Source organism: Lepisosteus oculatus, chromosome 12, assembly GCF_040954835.1.
Source record: "Lepisosteus oculatus isolate fLepOcu1 chromosome 12, fLepOcu1.hap2, whole genome shotgun sequence".
Lineage (NCBI taxonomy): Eukaryota > Metazoa > Chordata > Actinopteri > Semionotiformes > Lepisosteidae > Lepisosteus > Lepisosteus oculatus.
Genome location: NC_090707.1, coordinates 15,839,721 through 15,850,548, shown reverse-complemented (window position 1 = coordinate 15,850,548; position 10,828 = coordinate 15,839,721). Strand labels below are relative to the sequence as shown.

The window sequence follows — 10,828 nt, the reverse complement described above, 5'->3', positions numbered from 1 at the left end:
TCTTTAATGACCGAGTATTTGGGACATCAGTTTAACATTTTAGCTGAAATACAGCTACTCTTACTGTGTCCCTGCTCATGGTACTGGGACACTGGCTCGGGGCTTGGAGTTTCTGGTCCAAAAGGTAGATTGGTAATTACTAGCCCACTGGAACCAGGTGCAGCAGCAACCTCATTTTCCCTGGAAGTCTCCCAGTCTACTACTGACCACTGACATCCTTGCTTAGCTTCTGAGAATTGACAGGATCTGGCTATAAAGTGGACAATACTCAAACAAATTGCTTTATATTAATTTAAATTGTTTATTTTACAAAAAAAAATCAAAGCAACATAAAATACAGTTTGATATATCTGGCAATATATAAGTCACAAGTACTGTTTCTACTTCATTTATAACAAATGTGTTTCTTAACTGTCAGCTTTGTCTAGTGCTGGGAAGATTGATGTTAAAAACACAAGGGATGCTGTTAGGCAGCACGGTTTTTCAGCCTATAACATATTTCTTAGCCAGATGAAGATTGGAGGATGGAAAACTTAAAAGTTAAATCTCCCAAGTGTTAAAAACATTCAAAAGACGTGCAGAAAATACATCTAGGCTGGACGGCGACTTGCTCTTCAGCCTTCGTGTGAAGCGCTCGTTTCGGAAGCACAGGAGGGCCGTCACAGCTTGGACATCTTGGTGACGTTGAGGCGGATGGGGAGGCAGGAAGCTCCAGAGGCGTAACGGATCTCCCTCAGCATCCCGCTCCACTGCTTCTTGTCGTCCTCGTACCTGTCGCGACAAGGGCAACCCCATCAGTCACCCGCGTCGGCACAAAAAACTCAACAGATCCTACAGGCAGTGGGAGCTGGAGGTGGAAAAACACTTAGGCCTCTACCGCCATTCTTATTTCTAAAATTGATGTTAAAGCTATCGAGAAACTTCCACTCAATTAATTTTAGTTCTCATCCAGACAATCATGTGTGTGGATGCTGATTAACAGCAAGTCTGTCTTGAGCAAAAAGGGTGTCCATCATTTAAATAGTTTACGCCAGTGGTAATGAAATAAAAACCTACTTCCAGACATCGGTGATCTCTGATGGGGCAAATTCCTTGTTTTCAAGCTGAATCATGGCGAAGCCTCCAATAGCGTACAGAGACCCTGCGTTGCTGATGAGGTTAATGGAGCTTCTCTCTTGGGGAAACTCAGTCATAGCCTCCCACCTGACAATATAAATACAGAGGAGTTAAGAGTTTTTGCTAATCTGTAAATCACAATACTTAGTATAAGACAGTAATATTTGTTCTTTAAGTGAATAAAAGACATATCGCAGTATGTAATTTCCAAACAATAAGGTACACCATGAATAAGTATACAGTATTTAACGTTATTAACATTATTACATTCATCTGTCAAAGTCAAAATTCAGAAGAGCTAATTCTGCATGATTCACCTTTTTTCAGATTGGAAAAGAGGTTGTTGAAACACCTACTTGTTACTAGCAAAATCATAGACCTCACTCGCGGCGGTAAGGCCGTCTTCATTGACTCCGCCAGCCACAAAAAGTTTGCCGTTGTGAACAACAGCACCAAACATCGCCCGTGGAGATTTCATTGGAGCCAGCTCCTTCCACTCCGACTTCTTTGGGTTGTACACAAACATCTTGTTTACGGTTTTCCTGCAAAAGAGGGTGTAATTGTTTCGAAGATTAATCACGTCTTTTAGGCTTATCGCTGCACACAAGGAGATTTATCCTATTCATTCTCATTGAATTGGGCACACATTTTCAGAGGACGCTGGGTCTTTTCTGCATGTTTATTTTCAGTAGTTTTTATTATTGCACGCCGATTTCTTTTCCCAGAAACTGAAGTCGAAGGATTGAGGTAAATAATCATCGTTTCACATCCTAGTGGTTCAGACCTCCTACAGCTGCATCCCCCTTCCATTCCTCCTTACTTGTCATCTGTCTTTCCTCCAATTGAGTAGACCAATCCATTATGCGAGACCACAGAGTGACCGTGGATCTTAATTGGCAGCTTTTTGCTCTCACTCCATTTCATCTCCCTGGAAGACAGATAAGGATGACATTAAAAAACAAGAGTGCCAAACACGAGCATAAACAGAGTTTTCACACTCGATTTCATTACATGGTGAAGTACACCCTTCCAGCCACACCTGTTGCCATAGAAGAGATCCTTTCCCCTCCCAGAAAGAGCTACGAGTTGCGTGCACGTTTTTAGCCTCTTGGGCTCAATGCGCTGGACGGCGGCCCTCTGTACTTACTGAGGATCAAAGCACAGCAGTGAATCGAGAGACTCATCCGTCTGAAGGTCCTTCCCTGCGACCGCGAAGATGAGGTTGTCGCTTTCAGCCAAACCAAAGAGACACCGGGGCGAAGGCATTGGAGGAAGAGCAATCCATTCACCAGCAATACTGTCAAGCTGTAACAGCGCACAGGAACGATGTATTGATTGATTAGAGCAACTTGTACTGGCACACACAGAGACTCTGGATTTAACTCTCTCCTCCAACCCACTCAATAACCCCAGGGCAGAAGACAATACCCAAATAACAAATTACACAAAACTATATTAATCCTTACTGATGTATAATGCCAAAAGGATGAATTTAGTTCATCCACAAAATCATTAGTCTACTAAACTTAATGATTTCCTTTTCCATCCCAACTTTGAAAAGATCTAGTGACATATCCTATAAATATCTCCTTCACAACATTTTATGAATGCTATTTCAACTATTTCCAGCGGAATTATTCGTTTTGAGCTCTTCCTGTAAAAAACAAAAAATAATTTACCTGGTAGAAGTAGCACTGCAGGGGAAATTCTTTGTTTTCCTCGTCCACAAACAAACCTCCAACGATGTAGACTTGGTTGCTTTTGGTGATCAGACTGACATGGTTTCTTGGAATTTGTTGTGCCATGGCAGCCAGGTAGCACTCATTCTCACTGGGGTCATAGGCCACAGCAGCTGTGTCATTGATCATGAGGACAAAGTCTTTGACATACATGCCATGTCTGGGAATGTCATTAAGGTAACCAGGCAACAGGTCTTCATCTCCCACGTCGCCGTTCACCACACCTTCCCCAGCCTCACCTGTTTTCCCTTTTTCTGGGAGCTTTCCAGCGAAGGCATCTTTAATCACCTGAATTTTCTTGAGCAGCTCAGGGCTTGACTTAATAATGTCATTCTTTTCCACGTGCTCTTTGAAGTACTTCTCAGGCAGGAGACGGAAGCGGATACAGTCAAAAGCCTCGCTGAGGCTCTTGACCCTGTTCTGTTTGTCTTTTCTGACCCAGCTCATCACGGCCTCAAACACAAGCTCTTCTTTTTCCACATTCAACGCATCTCCACCGATAATGGCGAACAGCTCATGGGGGGCCAGCTGAAGAAAGTCATCTTCTCTTGCCAGGAGCTCGAATCGATCCGAAATGTAATCGCGTGCAGCCACAGCCAGTCTTGGGCAATTCAAGAGAAGCCCCAACCTGAATATGGCCAGGCAGTTGTTAGGGGCAAGTCGTTTCTGCAGATAAGTCACACACACGGTGAACACAGAGGGGATCTGGAAGCGACTTGCCACAGCAAAAATATCTTGCACATTCTCATCTGTGAGCTCTATCTCAGCCGAATAGAGGTATTTCACGATCATATCCATTATTTTGGGGTCAACATTTTCAAGAACAACCTCCTTCTTGCTCTCTTTCCCTTCTTCAGCAAAAAAAAGCTCACGGAAATATGGGCTGCATGCTGCCAAAATCAACCTGTGACAAGGCAAGCTTTTGTCCCCCACTTTGAGAGTACAGTCAACAAACTTGTTGTCATCCAGGAGTTCCTTGAGGCCATCTTGAAGCAGGGTGCTCTGGTAGAGACGGAGCTCTTCCTTCAGGTCTTTTGTGAGATCCATTCTGAGGAAATCTGGGCTGTAGACAGAGGTGAAGGCCCCAGTACTTGCCGGCACTCTGGTCTGGCTGGAAAAAGGCTGATCAATGCACAGTGCTCAGACTGAAGCCCCTGCAATTTAATCCTACCCCTCTAAATATAGCCACACACCCCAGCCTGCAGGAATTCAGGTTAGCCAAATTGGAAAGTTGTCCCTCTCCAGCAGCTGTCACAGACTGAAAGAAGCAACTGTGGATTTTGGTCACTATGGGAATTGACGTACAACAGTTAAATCCAGAAACATATACATATTTATATAACAATGACTAAAAATCAGTGACCAACTATTTATATAACAATGAGTACAATTAATGACCTATCTTCATCTTTCCAATAGGAACTATTAATCATTTAATTCAGATAGTATTGTTTATTATTAAGGATATGAGTAACTTTTCTAGATATGTATTTGGAAGTTTCTCTTAGGTACAGTTGATTTTCTTGTCCTAAGTATCTGTATATTACACTCTTCAAATTCAGCGAGGTAACTGGTAATGAAAGTAATATAAGGGACAGATCATTCAAAACAAGAAACGAAGAAGACAATCAATTTCTATTAATTCTATTTGGAGCCCAGCACATTTTACAATATTAAGTTTTTACTATTTCTCATTCTGTTTGATATCCTTTGATGTGAATTATAGCAAACATCCTTAACATTTTGCTAATCTATTAAATCTAAAGTTTCCAGTGTAGGACTAATGTATGAATTAATGAATAGTAAGTGAAAACATTACCCATGTATTTATTTCAATAACAGATTAAAAAAAACAGTAAAAACTCTGCTTCATTCTTAAAGCTTTAAATACAAACTTATCAAATATTTGAACATTTCAAGCATTGCCTGGAACAGAACAAGAATCTGAAAAACAATGACATCAGATCAGTCAATAAATATCTGAGTAAGAAGAATGATGGAAATGACACAGCTGTGTAGAATGTTCCTAGTAAACCACCACTGGTTTAAAATGAGAAGTGACTACTCACTGGATATACGGTGTTAGAATCATTTGAGAAAAGAGAGCCTTACATCACTATAAATGTAGATTGAAGCCAGGATTTTCTTTTCAGGTGACTAAAGCCAAAATTCTTGTTAATTCTATGTCCCTGGCTTCGTCTTAGAGTAGCCTTCCCGATGAACTGTGCAGAAAGCAGCTGCTAAAACAACAGCTGACAGTTTTATTTTCCCATTTGTGAAACAGTACAGCAACTCTGGTTCATTTGTAAATACCCACTGTATTTGTGTACTCACTACTTTAAAACAACAAATGACACAGTGTTCCCCTCATGCACAGGTGCCAGTGCCAATGAAATGTGTACAGTGAAATGACAAGTGTTTAGGGCAAATCTTTTTATCTATTTTTTATTTTAATAAATACTACAAACCATAAACTTTCTCACTTCTTTGAATAATTAAGTTTTAATTGAGGTAATGTCTTACAATGATTTATTATTCAAAGATAATGTTTTGAATATAGCCTAGAATTATAAAATCTACCCAATAACTATACTTTCACAAAAATAATAATACAAGTGCAGATCTATACAATATTATATACAAAATTAAACAATTACTCTCAGCTGAAATCTTTAGAATATTTTATCACAGATTCTTCAAGTAATGCAATAAATTAAATACTCTAGAGTCCATAGCTTTACAATTTCAAACACTGTACATTTTGTACATGAACAATTAACGATGAAAGCCTTATTGGTCCGTTCAGCAGTGGCTCAGGGTATCAACCCATAACCTCCCACAGTCCTTGAAGAGAGAACCCTTCTTTCAGTTTCTCAACAGCTAGCCCCAGTTCTTCACAAAACACAGGCTCCCGATCTTGAATCTTTTCAACAAAAAATAAACAATACAACAGGAAATGAAAAATTACTATAAACATATTTAACAGGTAAAAATAAAACTGCATATTTTAAACCTTACCTTGTTACCATCTGCAAAGTACGCCTGGAAAAAAAAAATTGAAATTAACATAGTGAGATGTAAAGAGTTACAACAATAGTTTAGATCTACGTGCATGCAAGAAAAAATAACTGCATTATTATTCAAGCTCCATGTTCAGGATAGAACGCTAGTGACCTAAAGTATTTTTAATGTCTTCGGTCCATATAAGACAAGGTGAAAGAGAAAATCTTCAAATGTAAAATAACTGTTATAACCTGGAATTCTGAATGAGTTGAAAAAGTAGAAAGTACATAAAAATCCCTTTACACATTCAGATACTGCTCATCCACACTGATATCCTATAATTGCTTCTATTAAAATAATCTTGCTATACCATTATAACTGGCTATATAACATAAACGTAATCATATACTCAACACTTATTATTAAAATTAGAAAACCCATGGCAAATATTAAATTATTCAGTACATAGACTGCATGTACAAAGTTGGTACACATTCAAAAGCCAAATCTACCCCTCTACAGCTCTCAGAAATATATGAATGTACAGACAAATTTAGAACCCTGTATATCAGGGTTGGTACAGTATGTGCTGTATATGCATATGGAAAATGGCACCACAGGGCAAGTACATACTACTTGTGATTTATACATCTGTAAGTTACTTATTTGTGTGTGGGATTTGTCCATTGAGATTTTCTCAAAACGGCATACTCACCGCAAAAGCATCAATCTGCTCATCTGGCTCTATTTCAACATCATCCTGGGCCTGTTCCACTGTCAGCTCTTCCAGTGGTTGGGGCTAAAAAGGCACAAACCTGGTTCTGACCAAGGACTAAAAAAAACCCTGCTACCACTGTAACATACAAATACCAGAAAATAGCCCGATCTCAAAAGCAACTGAGTCAAATAAAAATACAAAGGCCAGGAGAAAAAGCAACATAATCTGGAATTATGATGATAAAAATAAACATATAATAGAGTATCGCTTCAACAGCGACTATAATCTCTAATACAGTGACTATAACTCCATAATTGTTGCCCATTTCTTCTTGACAGTATTTTTAAATACACTACTTTCAGATGTGTTAAGTTCACCTCTTACACTGAAGGCAAATGAAGACTTACCTTTTCTTCCATTTCATAGTCTACTCCAAAAATAGGACTAGCTGAATAAACTTTATGCAATGAATTAATCTCCTTTACTGCATCCTGTAGTTTGTCAATAGGGTCAATTTTAAATCCAAGAACATATCCCCCGCTCTAGAAAAGCAAGGAAATTACAAACAAAAAATTATGGATTATTTCATGGTTATAAAATACAACATCAAAAGGCTGTCTGCCATTGTCAGAGGAAGTACAGTAGATGAGATGTACCTGCACGAACCCTGCAATTTGTGCTCTTGAGGTTGGTATTGAGCAACAGATATAATATGTTCGAAACTTATATCTTTGAATTAACCATCTCGTTTTCAAGAAGTTAATCATGAAGTAAATGTAACCTCTCTAATACTGTACATACGTAATTGATGTAGTAGTCCCTACTAGTATTTAATATGTCTATTTTCAATGTATTTATTATAAAGAACTTATGATTCTACCAACATATAATGTAGGAAATACATGATGTAAATCCAGGATTACCTGCATAGAACTTTCTATCACTAATGCCAGTCCAAACTTTGAATCTCTGATCTTGATAGAACGCTTGAAAAAAAAAAAAAAACAATTTATATCACCAAGATAATGCTCTATCCAATATAAATTAAGAATAAGAATTTTCTAATTTAAAGAGTGGAGCACAGTTAAACAAAATAATAAATGCATTACAATTTCACTATACATACAGGCTACACAGGGTGATCACCTTTGGAAACTCTGTATGATTTTCATTAAACAAACTAGCACATTGCATATTTAAAAGTTAAAAATTGGATTAATAAAAAAAATATTACTTACAATCTGCAGATAAGGAATGCTGACATTAAAGCTGTCATTCATGTTAGCATGCCACACAATACGCACATTTGTGATAAAGAAGGTTCCCAAGTTACCCTAAAAAATATATACTTTAGAATTCTTGATACAGGGAGAAAAAAATTGACAGATTTTGTTGGCTCATTTTTATCTTTATGCGCTTTTCTGAATTCTGAGTATAACTAAATTATGTGGACAAGGAGAGTTAAAAATAGCAGTTGGGTAGTTGTATATTCTTGCACCGGAAGTTGTTAAAAATAAACCTAAGACTAGCTATCAGGGAAAGGTGAGGAGTGTCTTCCATGTAATTTAAGAAGCAGTAAGGGAATACCAAGGCAAGAGTGAACGATTATTTGCATTTGAGCCCTGTTAACATTAGACACATTTGGAACTGGAGAACCAGCGAATAATACAAAGTTTCTAACAACTACAGAAAGTCCTCACTGGAATAAGAAGTGTTCATAAAACAGTACTCTGTTTGCCTCTGCATATTCTTTTATTTATATTTCGAGTGTAAGACCACACATACCTGATCACTGGACAAATTCCAAACTCCATTGATTTTGTCATACACTTGCTCCTGGGGTAAAAGTCTAAGCTGCTTGTTTAGAATGAGGGCTCCTCTTAGTTTCAGATCACGGTACATTTTAGAAGTTTCATATGCTCTGCAAGCAACGGAGATGAATAAAATATTTTTTTATCAGGATTCACATCAGAGTGGAATTTACTGGTAATTATGTTACTTTTATAACCTAAAAAAGTGTTATGGGATTGATATAGTACATTCTGTACTTTGATACAGAAAATTGTTTAAAAAGAGGCACTGCAGTGCTCATTATTCATATTTCAAACTTCACCTTGTAGGTTGTGCTACGTACAACATAACCACCTCTGGGGCCAGTGTCAGATATTTGAATGTTTTCATTTTTTACTTGTATTCAGGTTTGTATTCGAGTGTCAGCATTGCCCTGTGTATAATGAATTTACAACTGAAGGTGTAAATTACCTGTGAACTGCAATAACCGATGTAAAGAGTCTCGGACTTCCAGGAACTACATTGGTAAATATGAATTCAAATCGGGTGTTGTTGCATTTAGTTAAGATGTAAAGTGCTTCAGTCTGCCCTCGCAGTTTCTAAAACAAAACAATGAAGTTGACAAACAAGTTAAAGTTTAAAGGTAAACAAGCTTTACACATTAGAATTAAGATATAAATTATATGCCTTCTCCAAAAAGACAACACAGGAAAGAAAAGGGAAAATTAGTTAACCTGATCTAAACAGAAAGGCTGGATAGCAACAAGATGTACTCACGGAATTAGCCGTCCTTGTTGTGATGTTTATAATACAGTTGTAGCCTACAGCTATTAAACACAAAGCAGAAACACAAATCAAATATGTTGGTTTATTGCTACTATTGCAAATTTAAAGCATGTCAAAGAATTACAGTCCCTACATTACACAATCCTGGAATATGTACTGAAATACTATGAGATCTCTTTAGCAAAAGCACTCTTGCAAATACAACAGTTTATTGACAATACATATGCAGATACACTATCTCAACATCTAAAACTCAAGGTTTCTGAACTCCAGCTATGGCTGTTATTTACAATTAGGCTTTGAAAAAAGTAGAACCTGTATCAATAACTTACAATAGTTTTACTACGTTTCTGCATATCAGGTGCAAGTAAACTTTTGCGATTAAGGTCACTTTCTCAAATAGTACTTACACAGATTGACCCGGGGCAGAGCCAGAGAATGCCAAATGATTCTTAAATTGGTCACCAAAAGCCTTCCTGCAAAATATGTTCAGTAAGCAAAACTGTAATTAACTCCGATTTCACACAGCCACCCAGGTGTTTAACCGCGGGGGAACACCTACCTCTGTCACCATTATTTCCCTTCGTGTCTTCAATGGAATCCAGACAATCTATCCAAACCTCGCCTGGCCTCGCCTTCATCTGCCTTTATGAAGTCGAAAACTAAGGTTAGTACACTAGGCCCTTTGATGTTAGACTAAAGATACGACTATTTTTACCGTTCTTAAATGTAGCACGAAATCCACTTAACCTCAATAATGTTTTTATCCTACACTTTATCCGGTAATTGAAGGCATTTCTTGGTAATGCGAGAATGTGTACTTTCACTTATCTTAAAATAAAAACGATATAGAAAGACTTATCCTGCTGACAGGGCTGGATTAGCGAAGCTGCAACAGAGCACATAAGACACTTATCCGTAGCTACTCGCCACATCGAGATAAACAATGCTAATCCTATCGGAAAACGAAACGGAGTATTTATGGTGAAAATACTCGCTACATTGGAAATAAACAATTCTTACTGTGGAGAAATATCGAATCGAACATCCCTGTCTTCCCAAAGCGCATCTAAAAGAGACGCCATTTCACTTTTAAAATTTTGGTTGTCAACTATAACGTGCGATATCCTGCCAACTGGACGGCCCCGCAGCTCCAGTCAGAGCGTCTGCGCGTCACCGTGGCAACATGACGACGGGTAGCAGAAAGGATCAAAATATTCATTAGCACAGGGCGACACAAGACCTCAGTAGCACGACCAGTTGCCAAAAAGCAGCTAGTCAACTGCGTGTAATGATCTGGTAGGGATCGACTGAAATGATCTAGAAGATCCCAGGCAAGGGAACACCTTATCTACACCTGCTGCTAGCTTAACCCTACCATATCACATTGCTCAGCATAACCAGACTGCATGACTGCAGTTTCTGCATCAGAAAGGGCAAGCCTTAGGTACTGGCAAAGGGTCAGACTGTGTTGAATCCCATTTAGGCATCAATGCCATTTACCCAGCAGCCTTGTCACCCTGCAGCTCAAATCTGGCAACCCCCTGAAGCTCAGCAGGTGTGAGCCTGGCCAGTATCTGGATGGGAGACCTCCTGGGAAAGCTAAGGTTGCTGCTGGAAGAGGTGTTAATGGGGCCAGCAGGGGGTGCTCACCCTGTGGTCTGTATGGGTCCTA

The 10,828-nt window shown here is 38.6% G+C and overlaps 2 protein-coding genes across 3 annotated transcripts; both read right to left on the bottom strand.

Annotated features, from left to right (window-relative positions):
• Window positions 1-281: 281 nt before the first annotated feature.
• On the bottom strand, window positions 282-3,993 carry klhl41a (kelch-like family member 41a). The gene is made up of 6 exons (XM_006636528.3): window positions 2,796-3,993; window positions 2,264-2,421; window positions 1,937-2,044; window positions 1,473-1,658; window positions 1,057-1,203; window positions 282-771 (listed from the first exon to the last, which is right to left on the bottom strand). Exons 1-6 carry the CDS (start codon window positions 3,900-3,902, stop codon window positions 660-662), a joined length of 1,818 nt encoding a protein of 605 aa, XP_006636591.1. The 5' UTR covers window positions 3,903-3,993; the 3' UTR covers window positions 282-659.
• Window positions 3,994-5,367: 1,374 nt separating this feature from the next.
• bbs5 (Bardet-Biedl syndrome 5) lies at window positions 5,368-10,330 on the bottom strand. 2 transcript variants are annotated; one of them, XM_006636529.3, is made up of 12 exons: window positions 10,177-10,328; window positions 9,716-9,798; window positions 9,564-9,629; window positions 9,145-9,194; window positions 8,839-8,966; window positions 8,362-8,497; window positions 7,815-7,910; window positions 7,500-7,562; window positions 6,984-7,118; window positions 6,574-6,657; window positions 5,874-5,897; window positions 5,368-5,778 (listed from the first exon to the last, which is right to left on the bottom strand). In XM_006636529.3, the coding sequence occupies exons 1-12, from the start codon at window positions 10,236-10,238 to the stop codon at window positions 5,677-5,679; spliced, it is 1,029 nt and encodes a 342-aa protein (XP_006636592.1). In that variant the 5' UTR covers window positions 10,239-10,328; the 3' UTR covers window positions 5,368-5,676. The 2 variants fall into 2 exon arrangements, with proteins under 2 accessions (XP_006636592.1, XP_069052637.1); XM_069196536.1 differs by lacking the exon at window positions 9,564-9,629 and having other exon boundaries at window positions 10,177-10,330.
• Between the last annotated feature and the right edge of the window lie 498 nt (window positions 10,331-10,828).

Excerpts from the sequence above, each read along its gene's own strand:
- klhl41a (XM_006636528.3), bottom strand. The coding sequence starts at position 3,902 with ATGGATCTCACAAAAGACCTGAAGGAAGAGCTCCGTCTCTACCAGAGC. Across the intron at positions 1,659-1,936 it reads GGAGGAAAGACAGATGACAA|GAAAACCGTAAACAAGATGT; the intron begins GTAAGGAGGAAT and ends CCTCTTTTGCAG. Across the intron at positions 1,204-1,472 it reads TATGATTTTGCTAGTAACAA|GTGGGAGGCTATGACTGAGT; the intron begins GTAGGTGTTTCA and ends TTATATTGTCAG.
- bbs5 (XM_006636529.3), bottom strand. The coding sequence starts at position 10,238 with ATGGCGTCTCTTTTAGATGCGCTTTGGGAAGACAGGGATGTTCGATTC. Across the intron at positions 9,799-10,176 it reads CGATTCGATATTTCTCCACA|GCAGATGAAGGCGAGGCCAG; the intron begins GTAAGAATTGTT and ends GACTTCATAAAG. Across the intron at positions 8,967-9,144 it reads CAACAAGGACGGCTAATTCC|AAACTGCGAGGGCAGACTGA; the intron begins GTGAGTACATCT and ends GTTTTGTTTTAG.